Source organism: Osmerus eperlanus, chromosome 9 (assembly GCF_963692335.1).
Source record: "Osmerus eperlanus chromosome 9, fOsmEpe2.1, whole genome shotgun sequence".
Lineage (NCBI taxonomy): Eukaryota > Metazoa > Chordata > Actinopteri > Osmeriformes > Osmeridae > Osmerus > Osmerus eperlanus.
The window spans coordinates 11,707,481-11,732,709 of NC_085026.1; the positions used below are offsets into that span (position 1 = coordinate 11,707,481).

The 25,229-nt window shown below is 42.8% G+C and overlaps 4 protein-coding genes across 7 annotated transcripts; 2 read left to right on the plus strand and 2 right to left on the minus strand.

The window, feature by feature from the left end:
* insm1b (insulinoma-associated 1b) lies at positions 1 to 2,500 on the minus strand. The gene has a single exon (XM_062469392.1). It carries the CDS (start codon positions 2,340 to 2,342, stop codon positions 927 to 929), a length of 1,416 nt encoding a protein of 471 aa, XP_062325376.1. The 5' UTR covers positions 2,343 to 2,500; the 3' UTR covers positions 1 to 926.
* An 11,637-nt stretch (positions 2,501 to 14,137) lies between these two features.
* LOC134026753 (kazal-type serine protease inhibitor domain-containing protein 1-like) lies at positions 14,138 to 16,218 on the minus strand. The gene is made up of 4 exons (XM_062469687.1): positions 15,258 to 16,218; positions 14,887 to 15,047; positions 14,608 to 14,779; positions 14,138 to 14,448 (listed from the first exon to the last, which is right to left on the minus strand). The coding sequence occupies exons 1-4, from the start codon at positions 15,739 to 15,741 to the stop codon at positions 14,345 to 14,347; spliced, it is 921 nt and encodes a 306-aa protein (XP_062325671.1). The 5' UTR covers positions 15,742 to 16,218; the 3' UTR covers positions 14,138 to 14,344.
* Positions 16,219 to 17,106: 888 nt separating this feature from the next.
* gale (UDP-galactose-4-epimerase) lies at positions 17,107 to 20,906 on the plus strand. 4 transcript variants are annotated; one of them, XM_062469719.1, is made up of 11 exons: positions 17,107 to 17,269; positions 17,844 to 18,003; positions 18,151 to 18,266; positions 18,364 to 18,477; positions 18,801 to 18,977; positions 19,146 to 19,259; positions 19,358 to 19,424; positions 19,540 to 19,625; positions 19,754 to 19,831; positions 20,204 to 20,318; positions 20,547 to 20,906. In XM_062469719.1, the coding sequence occupies exons 2-11, from the start codon at positions 17,862 to 17,864 to the stop codon at positions 20,609 to 20,611; spliced, it is 1,074 nt and encodes a 357-aa protein (XP_062325703.1). In that variant the 5' UTR covers positions 17,107 to 17,269; positions 17,844 to 17,861; the 3' UTR covers positions 20,612 to 20,906. The 4 variants fall into 4 exon arrangements, with proteins under 4 accessions (XP_062325703.1, XP_062325704.1, XP_062325705.1 ...); XM_062469720.1 differs by having other exon boundaries at positions 18,154 to 18,266; XM_062469721.1 differs by having other exon boundaries at positions 17,870 to 18,003.
* Positions 20,907 to 21,192: 286 nt separating this feature from the next.
* On the plus strand, positions 21,193 to 25,185 carry zbtb8a (zinc finger and BTB domain containing 8A). The gene is made up of 4 exons (XM_062469718.1): positions 21,193 to 21,368; positions 22,713 to 23,584; positions 24,001 to 24,170; positions 24,303 to 25,185. Exons 1-4 carry the CDS (start codon positions 21,304 to 21,306, stop codon positions 24,621 to 24,623), a joined length of 1,428 nt encoding a protein of 475 aa, XP_062325702.1. The 5' UTR covers positions 21,193 to 21,303; the 3' UTR covers positions 24,624 to 25,185.
* The last annotated feature ends 44 nt before the right edge of the window (positions 25,186 to 25,229 follow it).

Consider the following 25,229-nt stretch of genomic DNA (forward strand, 5'->3'; position numbering starts at 1 on the left):
TATTTTTATTTTATTTTATGATAGACGACAACGATGTACACATACAATCAAAGCGCTATAAAAGCCAACATTTAACAAAATAACATGTCCATAGAAAAAGATTGCATCTAAGTTAAGAGCTTTACGTTTAACAAGAGCTGTGGAGATTGAATTTAAACCGACCCACGACAACTATCACAACTCAAAATGTTGACAAAACATTTGGCTACGACATGTAAACTGCCAGAACGATTCACAGAATAATCACACAACACAATTATAATTTACATAAAATAATTGCAGAATAAATAAATAAATAAAATTATGATGAAAATATTGCAACAATTATACTTAACAATAAAATATGTGCCAGCATTCAAAATGAAAACAATCTTTATATTATGTTGACTTTTTAAGGCAGTTGTACAGCGGAGTTTCCATTAGGCTATATTCTAAAGGCAATTGTGGTACTACTAAAGGGGAATGTTCCAGTCGTTTTATCATTTCAAGACAAAGTTGATAAGTTTGTCTTGTCATTCATAAACTAGCATAAAGCTACAGTGATACAGCAATTCACAGTCGGTGAATTAAAAGGCTCTGATGAGGAACAAATATCCATGGTGAATAAACATTTCTTAGGTCTAGAAGCTATTACTTGAGCACGTGTGCAGCTGTCCTAGAAAAATACCCTTTAACAGTCAAACTACGCTTTGTTTTATTTTGATAAACTAATTTGAGAGAAATCTCAAAATATAGGCCTATTTTATTCAAGATATAGATAAGCATTCAACAACCACTGATTGGCATGAATAAGACACACCATTGAACACACCATCTAAACATCAAGTTGCCCGGTCATTCATACAGTCGGGCCGTGAACATCACAGAAACCTTTTCTTTATTCAATGCCACGTTGTTTCCCGTCCAAAGGCACGCATTTTCTTATATTAGCACGCGGGGCGCACGGGCATTTGAAGAAGGATCACCTGCCTGTTTTCAGATGGGTGGCATTTGTTGATGTGCCTCGTGAGTCCCGGTGAGCTGTAGAAAGTGGCAGGGCAGTACTTGCAGGGATAAACCTGGGATGAGTGCATGAGACGCAGATGTCTCTCTTGGTTGGCCCTGTTGGGGAAATTCTCCCCACACACGGGACACAGAAGGCAGTCCACGGGGCTCAGATTCAGGGGACTTTGGTTTGGGTGCTGCTCTTCTGAGGACGAGGATACTTGAACCTGCTCTTCTACTCTGTCGCTGTGTTGAAATCCGTGGTCCTCGAAGATTTTATTTTGCAAGGCTTGATGTCCAAGAATATGTTTTCTTAGGTATGCTTGACGCTTAAACCTTTTCCCACAAAGTTGGCAGTCGTATAACCCATCTTCTGAGCCGGACTCGGACAGACCGGGACTCGGGGTGTCTCTGTCGCTCAGCATCTCAGGTCTTGTGTCTTTGGCTTCCTCGGGGATGGACTTGACAACGGGGGGTATTTTGGCGATGTCAGATTTCAAGTTCTGAGGTGGCATTCCGGGTGCGCTTGGGACGCGGGGTTTGTGCCAGCGTCGGTGAGAGGCGAGGTTGGCCGGACAGCTGAACATCTTGTCACATTCGGGACATCTGTACTCAACTCTAACTATCCTAGAACACTTGTGCTGGGCTAGAGAAAATGGGTCCGCGTATTCCTCCTTACACAATTGGCAGATGTACTCTCCTAAAGGCTTATTACCTCCCGATGTCTGCGCTCTTGGTTTGGAGTCGACCGGTCCCTCTTTGATTTTAAGACCAAGCACCGGTGAAGTCGTGACTTCGTCCTCAAAATTTAGTTTTCTTATGGCTTTGGGTTTCTTCGATGCAGGTTTCTTGCGCTCATTGTCGGATGCGGGCCTTTTAGTGCCGGTCCGGATGGCCGTGGCGGGGATGCTGCTGGTGATGCCACTGCGATTGCTGTTGCTGCTTCCTATTTTCAGGTCCACTGGGGCGAATAGAAGATGGTCTAAACTCGAGAGGGAGGCAGGTGTCGGGAATGACTCGGCAGAAATCGGTGACCCCAGATTGAAACTTCGCTCGAAATATCTCCTTTCGTGTTCCTTGCTGATGGGCCGAGTCGGACTGTACAGTGCTTGGTACACCGCCTCAGGGTTTCCAAATTGCACCGGTTTACTCTCCAGTCTGGGAACTGGTGCGTCTGCGGCGAGATCCGGCGATATAACTGCTCGGTCAGGACTGGATGCAACAGACACTGCCGGGGATGAGTCGACCTGGCTATGAAAGGTTGGGATATGATGCTCCTGTTCATTTTCATCGGGACGAGTCCTGTAGGAAACATGTGCAGATTTCCTGTTTCTTTTTACTAGGAATCCTTTGGGCATCTTTGCGAATGATGGTGGAAAGGCACTTTGGAAAGGAGGGCGAAGTCTCTATTATGATCCAGGTTTGTAAAATTGCAGACACGCAGGAGCTTAAGATGACAAACTTATATTTTCGCTATCGATTCCTCTGTTGCTGAAATGTTTTCGCCTCCAATGCATAGCTGCACTCTTTTTATGCCGGAATGATGCTATTGTTCTCGCCCCTTGTTGCGGCGTCCCCGACCAATCAGACGAAACTAAGATCCCAGTGGATTTGGTTGTGGGAGGGTTCAAAGCCTGGCTTTGGTGGATTTCGTTGGAGGATGTGCAGATAGCTGGGCAGATGTACTTGCGGTTTATTACATTAATGTGTGCGCGCGGCCCCGCCCTGACAGAGGCACACGCCGGGTCCTCCTCTTTTTACGGTCTGATGGCTTTCTATACAAATGCGCACGTGCCACGGCTTTGTGGCTCTCCTCCGGGGGCCACAGAGCTGCCAAAAGGAAATGTCCGTCACTGCCGCAATCATCAAAATGTAGAATTAAGACAGGGACTGGAGGGGAGTGGGATTCACAGCATTGAGCCTAGGCTATATGATATTGACAATCCTCGGTATTAAAATGTGTGCGCATAATGTGTGCGCACACAGGGCTTCAATAACCCAAACCTTAAGCATCTTTACATGTTTGTTTGATGGTGGACGTGTTGTTATGTTTTTTGTTTATATATTTCTATGCGTAACACTTCACACATACAACATCGTAACTTGTGTCAACTGTGAGCCTTGACATTTATAACGCAAATAGCCAACATAAAACCTTCACTTGATAGGTAATCATGTTTTTTGTTCTTTCTTTAAATGGAAATATTCTTTAATTTAAATAGTATTTATTTGAGCACGTGCTGTCTCGGTAGTTTAACTCTAGTTATAAATCAGACGTCTCACTGCATACATAAGTAGTAAGCAAGCCCTCTGGTCTTCGTGGACAATAGCCACGTCTGCCCACGCTGGATATTCCGTTTTCGTTTGAAAGGCAAATTGACCTCTTCACTGTGAAATAGGACTCACGGCCAATCTGGCCTAGAGATAGGCGCGTGCTGTGTGTAATCAGCGCTCCAAACAAAGAGGGCCGCAGCCCGAATGTCAGTCAGCGCGCGCTGCTGCTCGCACAGTAATGAAATGCACCAACATCTAAAACATGAGTGCATGTTTATGTAGGCTAATATGGAAATACAATCATCGTTATAATTTTCCAACATATTACCTTCTTTAAATGTTTTCTTATTTGCACAATGCTATTAAAGCAGGTAGTATTGTCAGTATTGGCATATTTGTTAGTTTTAACTACTAGAATTCAGTTATGTAGGCTAAATATGTTATTTTCAAAAATAGGTAACGTTTTTTTGCAGGTCTAATCAAAACTTTTCAAGAATCCATTATTAAATGGCTACAGTGAATGTGAAAAGACGCGTACATTTTCAGTTGTAAAATAAAAAAGAAATAGAAAAAGTTTTCATAAAAAAGAAAGACATCTCACTATAACTTTGTCCGTCTGGTTGCATATGTATTTAAATTAAGTCAAACCAGGGACTTTGTGCGCCCTGTACTTGGGAGAGTGTGTCTTTCTCTCTGCACGGGGAAACCAGGCAAGAATTAATCTCCATCGTCGCCCATTGTTCTGACCATTTGCATAAAGCTGCTGTATGACCAAGTCAAATAATTGCACAATCAAGTTGAGACATGTGTCTTTGAATGGCTCTTTTGGTGCATTCTCACCTGCTTCAATGCTCACCGTTAGTTTTGCCACGATTTTTGATTTTTGATTTTAGCTTCTTGATTTTGTGAAAAGTTGCCTTTCACACACTTTTTTAACTTTCTTTGTAGGCTACAAAGACCACGGGCAATTCAACCCATTTAAACAAGTTATGTTATCTGGATCAAGTCAAAAATATAGCCTACCTATATTTTCTACTTTGAGAAAAGTAGAACGTTGTACAGTACTTTTATAGACTAGGGTATTGTCCTTTTCCATATGGCATAACATATGAACACTTATTTAACAAATAAATGTTTTCATAATTCGCTGTCTTTTAGGTCATGCATTTGCCCTTGTTTGTGTTATGGCCTTTCAGTCTTTCAGTGTTTCAGCTGGCACTTATATTAGCAGTGGTTTGAGGAGCTACTTCAATGGCATTTTAACGAGTTCCTCTTTCCCCGTGATAATTTCTCTTAAGCGCGTGGGCCAGTGTGCAGTGCGGTGGCCTTGGTATCGGACGCATGTACGTGTTTGCTCAGTGGCGCGTGCTCCCCTGCCTGTGCGAGGGGGAAGCTCGGATAGATGGGCGCCTCATTACCATACAGCTGCCGCTCCTTCCATACTCATAAACTTCCTCCGCCCTTCATGCACTATCACCGGGGCCACTTCGGGATCGCATAGGGGTTATAACACACCTCTTTGGTTTGATTCGTCGTAGGTCGCATGGGCCTCCTTTCTAGAAGTTTGATTAAAAATACATACCCGGGTCTAATGCTGAGGATTGTTTGTGAAGCTTGGATTAAGCTGTCTGTTGGGGTCTTTAGAGTGCTTTTAATGGTGCGGTTTTGCTCACGAATACGAGCAACTACATAGAGCGAATATCTACATTTTGATATAGGCCTACATTTTATGATAATAATCTTGATCTTTTGATACAACCCTGAAGATCTCGTTGAGTTGAGTTCATTCCTTGACAACTTGACTTCATTGCACCACCTACAGGCTGAACGAAGCATCCGGACGGTGAACGATTTAAGATCCCAAATATCTTGGTTCCCAAGTAGCATATGAAATCAGACTGAATTATTTTCTATGTATACATCCATTATAAATTCCAGATTATTCATCATACTGGAGGTCTAAATCACCATTTGTATGTGTGCTCGATCAGACCTTGTGTGCCTCTATATCTAACCCACTATAGCCTATAAAATGTAAGGATGTCACTTTAACTTGTGGTCACGACATGGGCTCCTTGAATGGTGTTGTCAATAAATTATTGTAATGGATGAGTTGGAGCTCCATTCGGCCTGTCTAATCTGATAAGAGAAGACCAATTCAGAGAGCCAGTGAGGAATCCAGATTTAATCAGAGGGGATGCAAGGACCTGCAGGAGAGTTTAGCCATTGTTTTCAGATGGAAAAAAGATGTTTCTACGATGAACCAATTAGAAAATGAAACAAACGAGCCTTTGTGAGTGAAGTTATTGCGTTTTTTAGTCTAAAAGTTTATAAATAGTTTTGAGGTGTATTGTTTGGCATTGTGAAAAGCAAATGCAAACGAATCGTGTCCTATAATAAGCCAAACTGCATAATTCAGCATTTCTGGTGTTATTCCGACTCCTATCCATTGGAGTAATAACATAAGCAAAATAAAACTGTATGAATATAATTTGCCCTTATCCCAGAGGCATGTTTGATTCTCTAATCAAAAACATTGGAGAGTTGCGCAATTTCCAATGTTTCTTGGTCGTTAGGTGGAGTCTATTCTCACGAGACATGCCCTGGAATGTTAAATGCTAATTCATCTCTGAGACTCAGAGGTGGATAAAGTGATTGTTCTATCTGGGACTGATTAAAAAGCACTGCCTCGTCTCTCTCCGCGTTCACCTCTGTCGGCCCTCACATTCATTTCTGTATTCATGAGCGGACAACAAAGCGCAGGCAGAGCGGCTGGTGTATTATAGATAATAAGGCCAGCGGGCGCCAACTTCCCGCCGCAGGTTTCCCTCTGCCCTGGCTCATTCAATTACCTCAGAAGAGTTCTCAGAGGCACAGCTGCTCTATGGGAGAGCGGAGAGGGAAGATTGAGGTACAGAACATGCACACATGCATGCACGCGCATGCACACACACACACATTTCGACCATCATCCATTAATTTTAAAAAGGAATAAGGAACGTTAACTCTTTCATCCCTGTAGAGGGAGAAGGGAGTTCAACATTTCTAGTGGCGTATTTTTGTTTTACAAATATGAGTGGGACAGCTTTTTGGATGCAGCCATTAAATGTAATTTTCTTAATAAAAAGTGGTGAAGGACAGATGTATCATGAAACCCACGCCACTGAGTTAACCCTCGTGCTGCCTTCGGGTCACATGACCCAAAGGTTCATAACGAACCATCGTTGTGTTTACCCAATTTTACCCAATACAAAAACAAATAAAAATAATTTTCTTTTAACCTTCGCAATGTGGGGGGTCTGAGACAGCCCAACGGTTAAAAGAAAATGCTTCACTTTGTTTTTGTATGCGGTAAAGTTGTCGCAATACGACGGTGGGTCACAATGACTGATGGGTCAGAACGACCCGAAGATAACACAAGGGTTAAACATGACTTTCTGATAGACTTTGCTACACCTAAACTGTCTGAAAGCAGCATAATTCTATATAGATCTGAAGTGAAGAAATTATAGCTATAAGAACACTAAAATGTTAAACACTGAATGTTGTACAGTTGTAGCCCTTTTTTGGAATGACTTTTGTCTTAAATTAATTAAATCGCTCATAGTATAATTATAGGCTATATGAGGTTACCATTAACTTGATGAAAGTGTGGACAGTATAGATGCATTATCTGGAGAAACATGAAAGATGACCGCTCACCAACCTAATGGACCAAATCTTCTGTCTGTTGACAAATGGAGCTACAGAATGATCTCGCTCTCTAACTCCTTCTTTCTTTCTTTAAATGTCATGCTCGAACCTTTTCTTCTTAAAGGGGACCCATGAGTTGTTTGCTTCCACAAATGAAACGCCCGCCATACCTAAATTCTGTAACTGTTCAGGAATTCTCATATTTTGATTCTCCGAATTTATGTAAACTGCACAACCTAATTGCTAATTTTAGTATAAGTACAAGCCACCAACCCTGCGAACTAAAAACGCGTCAGACGTTTTTTTGATGGAACTATAAACCCCACTCTTAGATGCCAAATTGCTGTCCATGGTCCTGAATCTCTGCTCTAGTTTTGGCTGCCGTACACAGCTGACGTTAGCATAGCTCTATTTCACTGCATGTAGACTTTGGGGCTTACTAGTAAGAACGATCTGCTCCATCAATGCTATTTGCCCGAAGGTGAGGAGACTTAGTCTTACTATCTGAATAGTCCACATCCATTTTTCAACAGGAAAACCCCAGGAAATATAATAATCTAGTTTAGCTGTTGACTGTGAAATGTCATGTGTTAAGTTTGGGAATCAAACGTTATGCTTTATACTTTTTGTATTGGATGTGGTTTTTGGACGTGGTCTTATTGAGTTTCTCAATAGACGTTCTGGTAGGTGATGTATTTTTGAAAAAATGGAATAAGCATCCAAATAATTTCAGGCTCAAGCATGTAAGCCCATCCTCTTACAGACATACAATAACAAATGACCCCATGTGAAGAGTTTGGAATTTCAAATTTTCTAAACAAAACATCTCCAAAATTGACATGCTCCTCATTAGCTGGAGTCATTTGCATTCTCTCATAATTGCGCTGCTTTCTTGATTATTAAATGAACCCCCTAATTAGTCACCATAATAGGGTTAATCAGACTCTGCTCATCACTCTTATTAGTTTCCCTCAGAAAAAAGAGAGGAAAAAAGATACTTGATTAATTATATCAGTCTTTTCATCAGCCAGTCTACGATTCCCACTCTGAAATTAATATCATGTTGTAAATGGAGGAAGGAGCGGCCGGACCCAGACAGATGAAAGATTTCACCCAAATTAATTAAGTACTAATTATGCAGTGGGAGTTGGGAGCCGTTTGCATAATAAGCTCCAGTCGAGGAGATCAGTCATGGAGCAGGCTGTTGAGCTGTAGACTAATACACCCTCCGGATACACATGCTGGACCTCACTCTGCCTTTAAAAACCTTTACTGGGATATGTGACCGTCTGGAGTTGGGTTGCAAGGTTCGTGATATTTTGTATTTGACGTGATAAAGGGACAATATTTTTTTTTTGTTCTTAGTGCGGATGTTAGTGTGCTCAATGTGATTGAAGATCATGTTAATGATCATGTTAAAATTGTTGACCTGATTTAAAGAACCATGATGTCATTGCTACTATTACTTTAAACCCTTAGGAATGAGGTCAGAGGAGTCTGACAAGCACCTGTGTTCTAAGAGATTATTTGCTTGAAAGGGAACAGAAAAACACTCACATGCTGCACAATTTATAAAACTGCCTAAGATCGCATCCAGTAAGGGCAGATGTGATTTCTTTCACTACAAATCTCATCAACAATTATTTCCTACTCTCAACATCAAGACATTGCTTTAAGCTCAAAGCACTGGTAAAAAGCTCTAAGCTCCACCTAATCACAAACAACCTGCCTACTCCTTGCCAGAGGGTTTAAAGAGCCCAATCACCTTCCACTCCAACCTTTTTCATCCCTAGACTTGTATTGTTGATCAGGGATAGTCGTTGTGTGTTGAGTGCAGCAAGGGGGATTAAGGGGGAAATAAATTCAGTGTATCTTAATTGTCTTGCTAATCACAGCCATTCACCAGTGTGTGGACCATGTTCCTGGAGATGATTTGGTCCATACTCCCAATAATCAATGTGTAGGTCAATAAGGGTGTACAGGCAAGCCTGCCCTTGGAGGCCGAGTGGGATTACAAAGACTATGATTAGTTAATCAAATCAAGAACCCACTTTCTTGTTGGCTGTCATCTCTTTGTTTATACGTACACCTTATCTAAATGGAAATCATACAGCCTTGCACTTGCAGGAGGGCAAATCTACATGTGAATGATGCTCGGGGTCTTTGTGAATATGTTTAAAGATCTTCAAACTTTCAATCTTGGTGCAGTGGCTCCTCTTCGTCAACAACACTGTTCTGTCATTTGTACCTAAAGGACACAATCATTTAATCAGTCATCGGGAAAATCATAAAGCACACACGAGAATGAAAGAAAATAAAGTAATAATAATGATGTAAAGGACATAAGAAGATGATAAATTAACAATGGGTACATGTCAACTGAAGATTTATACCTTAGTCTCTCCATGTTTGGATGTTTACATCAGCATGTAGCATACATTACCATATTAACAGCATTAAACACAATAAACTTTCCAGACACATTCAAAAAGCTCTTTAATCCAGGAGTGCATTTAGGGAGAAGGGATCTACTGTATTTCTTTTACGAGCCCACCCGTTACCTTATGATAACTTCCTTCCAGGGCCACCAGACTTGACCTGATCATCAGACCTGGGATCCCTTCCATTCTTCCTCAGTAACAGCAGCCCATTGTTAAGCGATTCCTACCAGAAAGGTACTGGGTCGAGGCCCCCCTATCCATCTCTGTCCGGAGGCCATTTGATAGTGGCTTGCTGCCTGTGAGGGGGGTTGGGACGTTCCATTCTGATGAGTGATGGGGGGACCCCTTTGACTCTCAACACATGGTGAGCAGAAGCAGGGTCTATGATGAGGGGTCAGGGGCAGCTGGTGGGGGTAACAAGGGTGAATCAGGGCGCAGGGTAGAGAGGGGGGTCACCAGGATCACTAGATAGGGGGTATTGGGACAAAGCCCCCCAACCAACCGCCTGAGTCTATCACTAAACCCATCCATCACCGGCCCGCTTTGTGATATTAGCCTAGCGGCGCCTAATCGTTTCATCATCAGAGGATAATAGGGGTGAGAGTGAAAACGGGCTAACAGGGAGGTCATTCTATGAGAGTCAGTCCATAAGGCTGTGGGTGTCTGCAGAGTGCCTTCCGGCCAGTGGGGCAACAACATGAGACTTGTGCCGTACTGTACCGTTGAAAACCAATGCTGTGGCCGCCACTAACGGAAGTCTGTTGCCAGGCAGGTAGCTCTAGGTAACGTGTGTCATATTTGTTCTGTTTGAGCAGTGGTTAATGGTTACACTACTGTATGTGAAGCTTAGGTGTTCTGAAGTGGACACCTGCCACAGAGTGTCCCTTGCAGTTGGCGGTAAGGCATTGATACAATGTTTGGTTTCAGGTGGAGACAGGGTTTTTTACTATGATCTCTAGATAATGTAAGATTCTTTACTGATCCTTTTTGGGGTGTTTTAATTTCATTTTTACTATCCTTATCCCACACAAGAATATAATTAAAAAAGCGATGGTCTCCGAAAATATAGGTTTAATGATAAACCTTACAAAACCAAATGAAAAATGTAACACAGATTATCTCTAAACCTCGTTAAAGAGGAACGATACTGCAGTCCTTTGCACTTTTGGTCGATTTCAGTCTGGGGTTCTGATTTGAATTGAACCAGGACAGAGGCAGAAGGAGGCTGCCCTTTGAAGGCTGTTAAGCCCAGCCTCGGCTTCGCTTCACTGGGCTGCTCTGGCAGCTTAGCCCCCTAATCACCCTGAGAGGCCTCATAGGGACCAGAGCTGGCTTTCCAGTCAGATCATAGGGATCACGCTGGCATACTGCTGCTGTAAGGGCATGCTAATCTATATGAGATCTCAGACTTTTACAATGGAAATATTTAGATGGATGGTTCAGAATGTGAACCTTTTGCATCTTTTCTCAGTATTGTCACTGCAGATACTCTCTTTCTCTTTCCTGGTTTAAGAGAATCAATGGATTTCATAATTATATTTCATCATTGATTGGCACAGCACAATCCCATGTTTCTGTATGTAAATTCTTCCTGCAGTCGACACATCTCGAATGCCTGTGGAGATAAATGAATAGCCAGTGTACTTGGTCTAAAAAGCCATCAAACAGGAACTGGCTCATTGTAGTCACAGGAAGTTGCATAACCTTTAAAGAGGTCAGCCTGGGGAGTGCGTAGTAAACTGGATAGGTAATCTGATATGCTATTGACATAGAAGGGGCAGGTGCACCAACTAGCCCCATCCATGCAGGCATGTTAGACACAGGTCATCCATTAGAGAACTAATTCCAAGCTCTAAAAGACTCCCCGCTGCCCTACCCTACTACTCCTGTTGCCATGATACCAAATTGCGGTGATGGATGGTCTGTGCTCAAAAGGGTAAGGAATGTTCAGTGTTTATTTGCTTAATGCTCAGAGTGGAACATTTTGTTGCTCAAAGTTCTTTGAATTTACGGATGAGGATAATAGAAAATGGATGCCATGCAAAAGAACAGCTAGTAGGAATATATATCTTATTGAAAGACAATTAACAAATTAAACTTGGTAACATCCTGAAAATAATGTGTTTGTATAAATCAATAAATAACCATACTATTCAAATCCCAACCATCAAATTAACCTTATAGGATAAATGATGAATCGGATACACCTCAACACCTGTCATTATCAAACCCACTCCCATCTCTCTCCATTATCTAGCCCCAAACAGCCCCAGATGCCAAATAAAGCTTTACAGGAGGGATCAGACATCTGCTGCCTTCTGATTGGCCGATGGACCAGCGATATGCTCACCTGTTATCCACACACCAGTGCGTAGTAAACACTCCCAGTCCGACCTGTAGGAGAGCCCATCTGGTGGCCGCCATTGAAACAGGCTCTTTAACAATGACTTCTACGAAAAGGAAAAGGGCAGATTGCGCCACACCACCCAATAAAAACAGGCTATGCATGACATTTAGCTCCTAATACAAGGGTTAGCCCAGCACTGGTTATCCACAGTGTGTAGATCCTATACCAATAAAACTCAGCCAATTTCCGAGAGTATGGGCGGCTTTGTGTAAAGCAGTCTGTATTGGTCACAGATATATTTTTCTTTTCAGGGATCTGGACACTGTATAATTAAAAAGCTGTGAAGGGAACGATGTCCCTGTCCCTTTCATATAAACTACAAGTAGATAAATGAAGCCTTTGTTACAGAATGGGAAAATCATTCTATTCTATATTCAGAGTTGACCTATTGTATAGTTTCATATAATAATAAACTTTTATTGCTAAATGAAAGGCATTTATCTTGGTTCACATAATGGGGCTGGTAGATAGAAGACTAAATAGAGTTTTCCCATGTCAAGAAGATTTTCTTTTAGCAAAACAGTGCCCTCTTGTGTTCAATTGTTTTCTGATTTCAGATCATATCGAAAGTGGAGATTCTCTGTCCTGATTGAGAACTGTCTGGATTTAATCCACAGTTTCTGTACCTTCTCCTCACCTCTCCTCTCCATGCGTCATCAAACCTTCTTCTGCTTGGCCTGATCCCTCTCACTCTGTGCCCCAGTGCCAAGCCCCGTCAGACTGGGCCTATGGTCAGAGCAGCCATAGACATTTTAAGATTGAAGTTTTGAGACATGACAGTGCAAAGTGAATGCGTCCTAGAAAAGGGTAACACATACCTGGTGAGTAAACCACTTCACATGGAAACGGGTGAACTGGTGATGAGAGCTATTTCCTTGGTTGGGATGAGGTTTGGACAACAATCCATATACAGCTGCTAGCACTAATGAAGGTAATTACCACTGCAATGAAATTACCCTATCTGAGGGAATGGACGAGGGAAACAAGTGGTTGTGAGGCATAAGTGTGTGTGTGTGTGGGGGGGGGGCTGTGTGTCTGGTTGAGTGGGTACATGTGTGTATGTATGTGTGCCTTTGTCTAAATACAATTGTTAATGAATGTGTGTCAATATGTGTGTGCGTGTTTATGTATATGTGTGTGTGTGCATGCATCCCTCTCCATGTCATTTGCTTTCACTCTCTCCCTCACTGCTCCTAATATCAATATCTCTTTGTTAGCCCACAATAATTCCATTTGGTGCTCATATCCGCCCTATCAGATTCTAGTTTGTACAGGGTAATTAGCAGAGGAAGACAAGCCTCCACACCATGAGGAAATGTCTGGTGACATCACCCCCACTGGGTTGGACACGGAACATTCATGTCATTTCACTAAGCTCTCAAGAGAAAAGCAAATAGATGGAAGGTTGAAAAAAGATGTAGATGAGAGAGAGGAGGGAGACTGGGATAACCTATGAGAGACATGAAGGGAAATGAAAAGAGGGAGAGTTAGTCTAGATTGGATGGACTGTGTCTCCCTGCAGGTCTTTAATCTCTCATCAGTATTAGCTAACACAGAGTGCAGAGGAAAGGTTCTCAGTACTAATGCCAGCTGCCATTCAGATGGAGACACTGGATCCAGCAGGGACTGGGAGTGTGTGGATGAGGAGGAGATTAACGGAGAATCAGGCAGGGAGAGGCACACACACACACGCACACATAGTGTACGTACACAAACTCCTGCGCATAGAGATGGTCCCTTGCAGATGGTTACATCTTTCAATCTTCAAGTCAGACAACCAACCCAACCACCTCCCTACCAACTCTCCATCCACATCGTTCCAATAAGAGCCATTTGTTGAGGCCAGAGCATCCCCTTGTGCTGTCAAATGGAACTGCATACGAAATGTACTGTAACTTTACCTTTCTTCTTTTGGTCTTCTTACCTTTTTTGTATGTTGGTTGGATGAAAGTGTCTGCTAAATGAATGACATTTAAAATATAAATGTATAATGTAATATTATGTATAACATGTCATGTATATAAGGAGTCAGGTGGCTGAGCGGTTAGGGAATCGGGCTAGTAATCTGAAGGTTGCCAGTTCGATTCCCAGGCATTGGCAGTGCCAAATGACGTTGTGTCCTTGGGCAAGGCACTTCACCCTACTTGCCTCGGGGGGAATGTCCCTGTACTTACTATAAGTCCCTCTGGATAATAGCATCTGCTAAATGACTAAATGTAAATGTAAACATGTAGAGCTGCCATTATCTGTTCTCCCATGAAATGAGCATTCATATTAACGTCAATACTGACTGAAGCTGATAAAACAAACGACCAGATCAGTAAACTCAAGTGCTTTATTCATAAAGTGCCATGATAATATAGTAGTAGTAGTAGCAGTAGCATTGTAAAACAAAAGTGATGCATGGTATACTGAATTTAAGATATGGTATTTTTGCCATTTCACAGGCAAGAATTTTCTATTCCTACAAACTCGTTATACTCAGTTAATTCATTTTCTGTGAGTTAAACTCCAATGAACTATCTTGGATGTCAGACACAGCAGGTCACTCTAGATAGTCTCCAGATTGCCCATCATCACTACCTTCCTCTGTGTCGTCATAGAAATACTCTTCCTCCTTCTCCTGTCGCCCTCTCATCACTCTCACCACTGATGAACAGATCAAAAGAGGAAGAATTTAAAGTTTCTGCAAATCTGATGACAGTTTTATGACTTCAAGACTTCAAAGACGAGTTAACTTTTGATTGACGAGTGACTCTTAAATAAGCCTTAGTTGAGATTCTCCAAAAATAGTGTTGTGGAACTCACTCTGTCTGAGCACGGTGAGACGGGCGGAGGCAGACAACTCCCCCAGTGCATTGTGGGCAATGCAGGAGTAGACCCCTGCGTCAGAAGTGTGGAGACCCTGTATCTGCAGCCATGTGGAGACGGTGTAGCGTTGGGGGCCACCTCTAGCCTGGGAAGGGGAAAGGGAGGGAGTCTGGGCATAAGAACAGACCAGATCAAATGGTCAAACAGGAAAACATTTAATTAATTTATCTTAAATAAATACATGGAAGACTGTTGATGACATCCTCATCATCAGACCTGGACAGATATATGGGGATCGTCCCCTGGCAGGAAGTTGTCACTCCCCTTCTTTCTCCAGCTCAGGTTGGGCAGGGGGTATGCAGTGACCTCACAGCCAAACACTATGTCGTTTCCTGTGTAGTTGGAGAGGTCCTTGGGCGCTCTGGAAATGCGGGGAGCTGAGTGAGAGAGGGGCACCACAAGGTTAACTATTAACACCGTTACTGGTTTCATTCATATTTGAAATGCCACTGTTCTTCTCCTGTGAACAACCAACAGAGTTGTTTGGGACTACTCCTTCAAGATAGCAATGTCCACTAATACATCAAAGTGGCTTTAGATACTATGCATATATTTCTGGTTGCCAGACACAGAGTGGCTATATTTACCAGAGTAGCATGGTCCATGTCCAGTGAGTCTCAGGGTGGCATTTCCTCTGCTGGCAGCTTCTTTCAGCTGGCACAAGTTGGGGTAGGTGTATCCATCTGAGCCACACACAGGCCCCTGAGCCTGACACACACACTTAGGCTCAGGGTTCTCCCTGGCCCGGCCCCTCCGCCCTCTCTTTGTTTTCCTCTGGCAGACCAACCCCTCTCCACAGCGCCCATAGAACTCCTGAGCCCCATCAGGGTCACACTGCTGGCCCTCCACGTTGCCACACTGCTCACAGCAGCCGCAGCTGTCCCGAACTCGCCCAGCTGGGCAGTCATGGAGCGCCAGAGGACAGCGCTGTAGATCACACTCCCCACAGCCCTCACCCTCCTCCCAGAGACGCAGCCAGCCACGGTGCTGAGGGGGGACCCCCAAGGATGGAGGGATACATATGCCCAGACAGATACAAACACACAACCAGACATGAGTACTAAAAGCCATGGCATCTGTGTTGTGCGGTATGCACACATTCACAGATTGAGAGGTATCTGCTTTGGATCTGCTTATGAATTTGAAGAGAGCTGTAAGGATGTAGAGTCTTCACCTGGTTGTTTGTTAAAGTCCGAGCACAAACCGATAAAGAAAGAAAGGCAGAAAGGCTTTTGCTGTGGTTCCTTCTTTCTCTCTTCTGTGCCACTGTTACCTCGCGACTAGGTCTCTTGTTCAGTTTACCCCAGCTTGTTCCAAAGGCTTCTCACTTTTATGTTGCTCTCTCCTCATTATTTTCCTTCAGCTCCAAGTTTTTCTTCTCGGAAATTTAGCAAAGAACGAAGTGGCGTGTGAGGAATCTTTACCCCCCAAAAGCTTGAGTGGTCTCTTGTCTCCTCTCTCACAGTGCCTTAGTCTTTCTTCATATGCCAGTGTCTCCGGGCAAGGCATAACTGGCACAAGGAGTACAAATATGGCACAGCATAGAAAAGAATGTGTATTGAGATGAGTGCTCCTTCCTCTGCTTCATGGTGAGACCAAGAAGTGATTTTCACATACTGTAGGTAGGTGGTATACCAAAACTAACATATAATATGGTAACACAGATTTATTATGGTATGTACATAAGGTACATGCATATAGATATCTCTGTATGAATCTCTTTTTGTCACTCTCTCTCAAAACCACTGTCTCTAGCAGAGTGGCATGAAATTCCTTGGTCTGACGTCTCCTATGCCATTTGGGTAAATCTGCCTGTGTTGATGCATGTAAAAAAAAAAGTTCAATAAAAAGAAATGTTATACAATGTTTGTTCTTTGTGCTCAGATGTTTTTCATCTTGGGAAAATAAAATAATTTTAAATACAATGAACTGCTGTTCCTCATCATGTGCTTCTGAAGAGGATTCTAAAGTAATAATATTTTCCCTCCAGTTCTCCTCCAGTGAATGAGGGCATGGACGCACATCTGGAATCAAATTAACTGCTTTTACAATAAATACACTGTCAGATGGGTAGAGATGTGGTTGGAAAGAGTGACTTCTGACGTCAGTGCGCGTGATGCTTCCTGGTTTGACGACGTCCACGTTTCATTGGTGTGAAGGCAGCGACAAAAGTATGGATGTTCTTTGACCCTCGACGCTACTAAATAAAAGTACTCTCTGATGAACATGCGTGTAGCCACTAGCTAGTCAGTCAGAGTCAGTTGCATAATTATTTTGTAATGTGACCAAAAGAAATGAGGCAAGGCTATTATATATCGTTTCAAATAAAGAATATTGTGGCATAAGAATGAAATTGGAAAATGATAGCGCTATACCAAAATCGTAGCTTTTATTTTGAAAAGAACGCACTGGCATAATTTTCTGACTTGACGCAGCTCCACGTAGTGATGTACAGAACAGGAAGCGGGAACGTAGACCCGAATATAGACAAGTTCTGATAACTTTCTTCATTCTTGACAGTCATCAGTGACTCCCTGCCGCATTGGCCAGTGATTTGCTTCAGGTGGAGGTTTTTTCCTTCGTTGTACAGAACGTTAAGGTGAGAATTGATTCAATTCACTCATAGGAGGTTAATGTACTGAACATAGTGACAGCGGAGGCATTAATTCAGCTTTACTAAACAGAACGCTATGTCAATGACCATAACGCAATTGCAGTTGTTGCATTATAAAGATAGCCTGTCATTACACTTGCAATGGAATCCCTCGTGAACGACATTATTATTGAACGTCTAGAATCCAGACCTTATCCTGGTTACTCTGGCCAGGTACAGTGGCACCCGAGGCTATGACGTGGACAGTGGGTGAGGTGGGGCAGAGTATAACACATTTGACGTTTGGCTTGCCTTACAAGCCAACCAGGTTTTCAGGATTGAGACAAAAGATTCACCTGGTCAGCCCTGACGCATTCATGACACGATTCATCAGCATTTCTTATTGGCAAACTGTGAGATCGTCCATATCAGTGAATCTATTCAATACAACAAGCTTGGTGACCACACACATTTTTACTACAAGACATCTCAAATTCAGAAGTGATAAGTAGTTCAATAATTTGAAGGGTGGAAAATGTCACGTTTTCTACTGACGAAGTGCACTGGTATGTGGTGTTAGTGTGTCTTGTGTTGTGCAATGCTAAGACAGGTGGTGAGGATGGCAGAGAAGGTCCTAGTGACAGGTGGAGGGGGCTACATCGGCAGCCACTGTGTGGTGGAGCTGATTGAGGCAGGCTTCTGCCCTGTGGTCATAGATAACTTCAGCAACGCTGTTCGAGGTAAGTGTCCATAACTCAACAGAAAGTGTATTATAGCCATGCAGACGGTTCTATGTTTGTTTTAGTGATTTGTGATGCTGATGGCCAATAAAGGTGCGTGTGTGTGTGTATGTGTGTGTGTGTCTGTGTCTTCTGTTTTGGCTGGAGGAGAGGGTGATGTACCAGAGAGCCTGCGCAGGGTAGAGAAGGTTCTGAACACCAACATAGAGTTCCATGAGCTCGACCTGCTTGATCGTCCTGGCCTGGAGAAGATCTTCAAAAAGGTCAGAGGTTATTCACAATGATATATATTAATACTCACACATTTACATTTGTATTTATATGTTGTTAAACTGTGTCTTTATTTGTGTATCTGAACAGCATACGTTTAGTGCTGTAATGCACTTTGCTGGTCTGAAGGCTGTTGGGGAGTCTGTGGAACAACCCTTGAAATACTATCGTGTCAACCTCACTGGGACCATTAATTTGTTAGAGGTGAGGTGCATAGGAGTTGTAGCCTTGTACCCTGCACACCCCAGTCCCAGCTTGCCCTGCACTGTTTGAAGTCATTTACTGCTGCTTGCTTGTCACCTTTCTGCATGAATACCTATGTGTGTGTGTGTGTGTTTTATGGGAAAAAAATCCCCACTTACTTACACTACAATTCACATTACCATAAGCCCTGTATACACACGCATTAGCTGTTTTTCGAATGCCTTTGTTGTGTCGCTTTGCTATAATGTTAACCTGTGTCAGCTGTAGATTGCTTTCTCAATGGCTGTTGTGTGTACATGTGTGTGCATCTGCATGTGGCTCAGGTGATGCAGGCTCACGGAGTACACAATCTGGTCTTCAGCAGCTCGGCCACTGTGTACGGGGACCCCCAGCGCCTGCCCATAGACGAACAGCACCCTGTGGGGGGCTGCACCAACGCTTACGGCAAGACCAAGTACTTCATAGAGGAGATGATTATGGACCAGTGCAGTGCTGAGAAGGTACTGTACAGCTCACAGAGGTGTCATCTGTTGCATATTTCTAGGTACACGGGCACACTGTAAACAAGTCTTTTTTGGCTTGCTTTAGCATGTTTTTTCAGTCCATTTAGATGTTTGTGTATTAGCTTCATGTGCCGAATGTAAATGTGTATTCATGTGTGTTGGTAGGACTGGAATGCGGTGCTGCTAAGGTACTTCAACCCCATCGGAGCTCACTCCACTGGGGTCATAGGAGAAGACCCACAGGGCATTCCCAATAACCTGCTGCCTTACGTAGCCCAGGTAGCTAAAGGAAGGACCTAAAAGTAAATAAATATAAAATAATAATGAAACAAATTATAAATAAATACTGAAATTATTGTTTTCTTATTCTTCTTCAGGTTGCTATTGGGAGGAGAAAACACCTGAATGTGTTTGGGAATGACTACAACACTGTGGATGGAACAGGTAAAAGGCCTAGAGATTGATCAGTGTTTGAACTTGATTAAAGGTGTCTGAATAGCCTTTATATGGTCAAATGCAAAGTACCCAATGGATTATAACTACCTACCTCGTTTTTTAGGAGTAAGAGATTACATCCACGTTGTGGATTTGGCCAAAGGACACATTGCTGCTCTCAAGAAACTGAAGGACAACTGTGGATGCAAGGTAAATGCTCTCACCAACGAACTTCTGTTTTTTTTTTCTTTTGTGCCTGCTGACTTTTTCACCCTCCACTTTCATTCTCTCATACACACTTTATCATAACGCTGATGTTTGTCTCTGTCTGTGGATAGGTATATAACCTGGGAACCGGTACAGGTTACTCTGTGCTCCAGATGGTCAAAGCGATGGAGAAGGCCTCAGGGAGACAGGTGAGTGACAGTAATCACTTGTTAATAACCTTGTAAGAACATACCAGGATGCAGGCATTAGGGCAGTACTGTGTATGTACACCATAACATGTGTGTGATTTGTCGGGCAAATTACCAAATTACTAAAGTATATGGGGTTCACTGATATATACACACACACACACACACACACTGTTAACTCCATTCTTGGGTGTATACTGTATATGGTGAGGTAATAGCAGCAAAGCTAAAAGTAATGTCTAGAAGATTCAAATGTTTAAAACAACCACGCGTCACAGACTCCCTAAAAAACATAACTGATGATATAGCTGATGACAGGGAAAACCACTGTAAAGGGGGTGTTTTTGATTGTTTAAATTGTCTTCTCTATAGATCCCCTACCAGATTGCACCCAGGAGAGGTGGAGATATAGCATCCTGCTATGCTGACCCTGGTCTGGCTGAGAAGGAGCTGGGCTGGAAAGCTGACTTTGATCTGGAGAGGATGTGTAAGGACTCTGACATAATAAAGTGAACTTGATCATCATGCCTGTTGGGATCAGGTCATCATCATTAGCCCCAATTGTTTGACTGAGGAAGGGCTCCATTGTCACCGATAGATTGTTTTATGGTCATGGTACTGTAAAAGATCATTTTTAAAGGAACTGTTCTATTTGAGGATGTACATAGTTTCCTTTCTGCAGATCCATTTAACCTCTCTCTTGTTTGTGTCTCAGGTGAGGACTTGTGGCGCTGGCAGTCGAAGAACCCTTCTGGATTCCTCAACAGCCCAGCTTCATGATGTTACTCACCAGCTTACAACAGTGGCCAAAGCAAACCATGAAGTTGTTTTTTTTATTATAAAACTTAGAGGGACCTCAAGACAAAATGAATGATTACATGGCATAGTGTTTGAGATTGTCTGACACTTGCCAGATCGCTTTGCTTCTAATTATTGCTTTCTTAATGAAACATAGCATAGATTTCTATAGTTTCTGTTTGTCATTTTACTGTACAGCCATACAAATTAATTGTCATCAATACACAAGCCATAATATGGATACAAACAAATATATATATTAAAATGACTAAATATTGTCATTGGTGATTGTGCGTGTGTGTGTGTGTTGGGAAGGGGGGTAGTTACAGAGATCACAATTGACAGATTGCAGATGATGCAATGTAGGCCTAATCAAGTTAAACCCACTTTGGATGTACTGTTTTCATACAATTAAATTTCAAGACAGATACATGTAATGTTTGGAGCTTCCATTGGTTCCAATGTTATGCAGTTGTATGCTAAATTAAAGCTGGAAAAAGAGCACTAGGGCTTTAAATGACTTCTTGGCCCTCGGGCGCTCTTGCTAAACACCCACGTCAGCACAGCAGTTTTTTTCGGTCTAACAAAACGGGTTTCGGTCTTTAGGGCTGAGCAGGAAGTGAATGAATGTGTACCCTTAACCAGAAAAAGGAGTCAATGTACTAACGTTTAAAATGGAAATGGTGACAGAGATGGGGTCGAATAGGATTTATCGGGCACCGGGTGAATCAGGTCACCAGTGAGTATTTACAGATAAAATGTTGAGGGTAGAACATCGGCAGAAACTAGGGGAGCGGGTATGTCAGGGCGTAAGCGGGTCTTGCAGATATCGCGTGCCTGAGAAAGGGACGCTGGGTTCCGCAGCAGGCAAATTCTCTCCCCGCGGCTGTGCTCTGCAGCTCTGGCAGGAATAGGGTGATCCATGGATCAAAAATCGGGTGTAGAAGGAGAGAGATAGTCTTCACAAATTATATTACATGTTTGGCTGTTGTAGTTACCATTGCTGATATATCCTACAATATGTTGTCTATTGTGCGGGGGCTGTGGTAAGTGGGCGTCTCTCCAGGTCTCACTGGGCTGCGCTCGCGCGCAGCTACCCGCTTTTCTTTCGGTTGCACTACCAACAGTCGCAGCACATACAAGCCTTGGTTTCGAGAACGCAGTGAAATTATTCAATTAAAATCTTATTATCGATCATTGCAACATGTTCATTATGCAACATCGACTCAAACCGGGTGTTACTGTAACCTACTGTACATTGGGCACTGCAGCACACCTTCTGGGCGAATATGAGTCCAGCCCAGTAACCTATTTCTTCTTAAATCGAAATGCGTATTCATGAAATTTGTTAGAAATAATTATTTAAAAATAAGAAAAGCCTAATTAATGTTGCTGGGGAAATGATTATAGCCTAAAATTAAGCTTGCATGGCCCATTTTCCTTTGTTTAAGAAATCTTTTTCTTTTGGCAATTTCTGTTCATTTATTTCCTAGCCTCTCATCATAGTTTTTTGTTATCTTGAATGTTTCAATTTGCATCCTTGACGTTTGATGGATGTCGTTACCCGATGCATTCACCTCGTCGGGTGTTGCCCCTTCGATAAAAAAAAAAAGATGCTTGACTGACGGCTGATTCGACCACTCAAGTTGCTGGATTGTGGGTTGTGCTCGGGAGTTTCAGCGGATTTGACTTTGCTTCACCGTGGAAACGAAAGACAGTCTATCCAAACCTGACTTTTGAGTCTTCGAACCGCAATTTAAAAGACATATAGACCCACGATGTTATAATTAAATAAATGTATAGTTAACTAAAGCTTGTAGCGCAACTATTTTATCAACTTTTATCATATAACTTATTCAATATTCAAAGTCACACTGCAAATTATGCACTACCAATAGTTAAAATTCTTAAAGTATAACATCTATTTATATATATATATATATATATATATATATATATATATATATATATATATATATATATATATATATATTAGCCTACACATACAGTAAATATACTCATATGACATTAGGGCTACCATGCCATAATGCACTACCCTTTGTCCATGTGTTCTGTGTTTCAGACAGACCCAGCGGTGGTTTCACAGCACAGACATCACTGCTGACCACCAGAGCTGTCTGCTAAAACAGCTGGATGAGCAGCGGCATCAGGAGCTCTTCTGTGACTGCAACATCCTGGTGGAGGGTCAGCTCTACAGAGCCCATCGCAATGTCCTCTTCGCCAGCAGCGGCTACTTCCGGATGCTTCTCTCCCAAGGCTCAGAGAGCAGTGACGAAGACCCCATCAGCGCGTCCTTTGACGTCTTCAGCCCCGACACCTTTGCCGTCATCCTGGACTTCATCTACTCAGGCCACCTGGATCTCTCCAGCCACAACGTCATCGAAGTGATGTCGGCCGCCAGCTACCTGCAGATGAACAATGTCATCAGCTACTGCAAGGACTTCATTAAGTCCTCTCTAGAGATCAGCGCTAAGGATGATGATGATCGCTACCTCAGTCTGTCGGAGACCAGCAGCTTCCCCCAGGGGGTCGGAGAGGATGCCGTTGAGCAGCAGGCAGCCTGTTCCAGCAGCCCCCCGGCAGCCCTCTGGTCCCACGACAGTTCAAGGTCCCAGGGGGTCTACCTTGTAAAGGATCCAGACTTGGAGGTCCCGGACCTAAAGCAGGACCCTGGAAGTCCCTCTCACACCAAGCCCAGCCAGCAACAGTGCAGTGATGCAGAGGGTCCCCTGGACCCAGGTGATCCCCTGTTCACGCTGCCTGTCCCTGGACGGAGGCGCAGGGGGGCGGCCAAGAGGAAGGCCTACGGCACTCGCTCAGCCACCCAGGAGGCCTTGGAGGTGGAGGAGGCTCGATCACAGAAGGCTGAGAAGGCAGAGGAGCTGTATGCTACGCTGCCCACCATTGTGGGTGTTGTTGGACTCTTCAACAAAGGTAAGCCCTTTGTTGAAACTATTGACAAATGCAGGTTACAGAATAAGTTAGATACTGTATCCAGCCTTGAGGGATTTAAAGTATTTAACCCTTGTGTTATCTTCGGGTCATTCTGACCCATCAGTCATTGTGACCCACCGTCGTATTGCGACAAATTTACCTCATACAAAAACAAAGTGAAGCATTTTCTTTTAACTGTCGGGCTGTCTCAGACCCCCCACATTGGAATGGTTAAAAGAAAATTATTTTTATTTGTTTTTGTATTGGGTAAAATTGGGTAAACACAACAATGGTTCGTTATGAACCTTTGGGTCATGTGACCCGAAGGCAGCACGAGGGTTAACAATCAAATTAATAATAAATACAAATGAGGTTACTTAGGGTAAAAATGTTTCTCAAAACCTTTCTTTCCACAGACCTGAACCCCTCCATGCGCTTCAAGTGCCCCTTCTGTACCCACACGGTGAAGAGGAAGGCAGACCTGAAGAGACATTTGCGATGTCACACAGGGGAGCGGCCCTACCCCTGTCAGGCCTGCAACAAACGCTTCACCCGCCTAGAACACCTGCGCAGTCACTATGAGACGGTTAGTCTCACCCGGGACTAACACACACACCTGACAAATATCATTTTATTGGTGTATTTGTGATCTTCAGTTGGCATATTGCTTAAGGACATATTTCTTATTTGAAACCTTCCTTTTTTTCATGATCTACAGATTCATCAGGCTCGGAAGCTGGTTTGCAGGAAGTGCAAACGTCTGGTTACAGAGGACAATGGACAGGTGGTGTGTGAGGGGACGCGGCGCTACCGCCTTTGTACTGACTGTATTCAGGAGACAACTGGCTGTGAGGACCTTCCCATGGATAGCGTAGATGGGACCAATGAGGAGCCTGCTCTATTGCTGGGGGTTGATGGAGTGGAGGAGGGAGAGACTCAACGGTCCTGGCTGGTTGCTGACGATGATGACTTGGCAGAGGACTCGGGGGCTGACCTCATCATCCAGGAAGTGGATGACAGCGATGAGGAATTACAGTGAAAATATTTGTGTGGATGTATCAAAGAATATATTTGACTGTTTATGCAAAATGTAAGTAACATTTATTGTTGTAAATGCCAATGATGTACTTACTATAATTACATTTTAAAGAATTGAAAGATTCTCTCAAGTTATGTAAAACAACTTTTTCACTTTTGAAAGTTTTGTTCAGTTTTAATGTTAAGAAAATGCTTTTTATGGGTGAATTTAAGTTACATGTATATTCAGAGCTCTCAAGTTTTATAAAAAGTTTGGATTACCACACCTGTATATTATTTTTTGCCATTGGCAGTTTATGGTCATGCATGTGTATTAAGAAGAATTATGTTCAGCTTTAAAAAGTAAGTGATATAATTGAGTATTGATGACAAACCATTAATGAGAAATCTGGGCTTTTTCTTAATGTTGAATTGCATTGACACTTCCGTGGGCAGCATTTTGTTTGTAATTTATTTTTATGTTGTTTGTCCACAGTTGATTGTGAACCATGCTGATTATTATGATAATTGATTATTTATTGCCTTTTGTACTTTTTTTCTGCATAATAAAGATATTTATATACAGTGAATATTTTCTTACTATTGTTAGCCTACATCTATTCTAGGG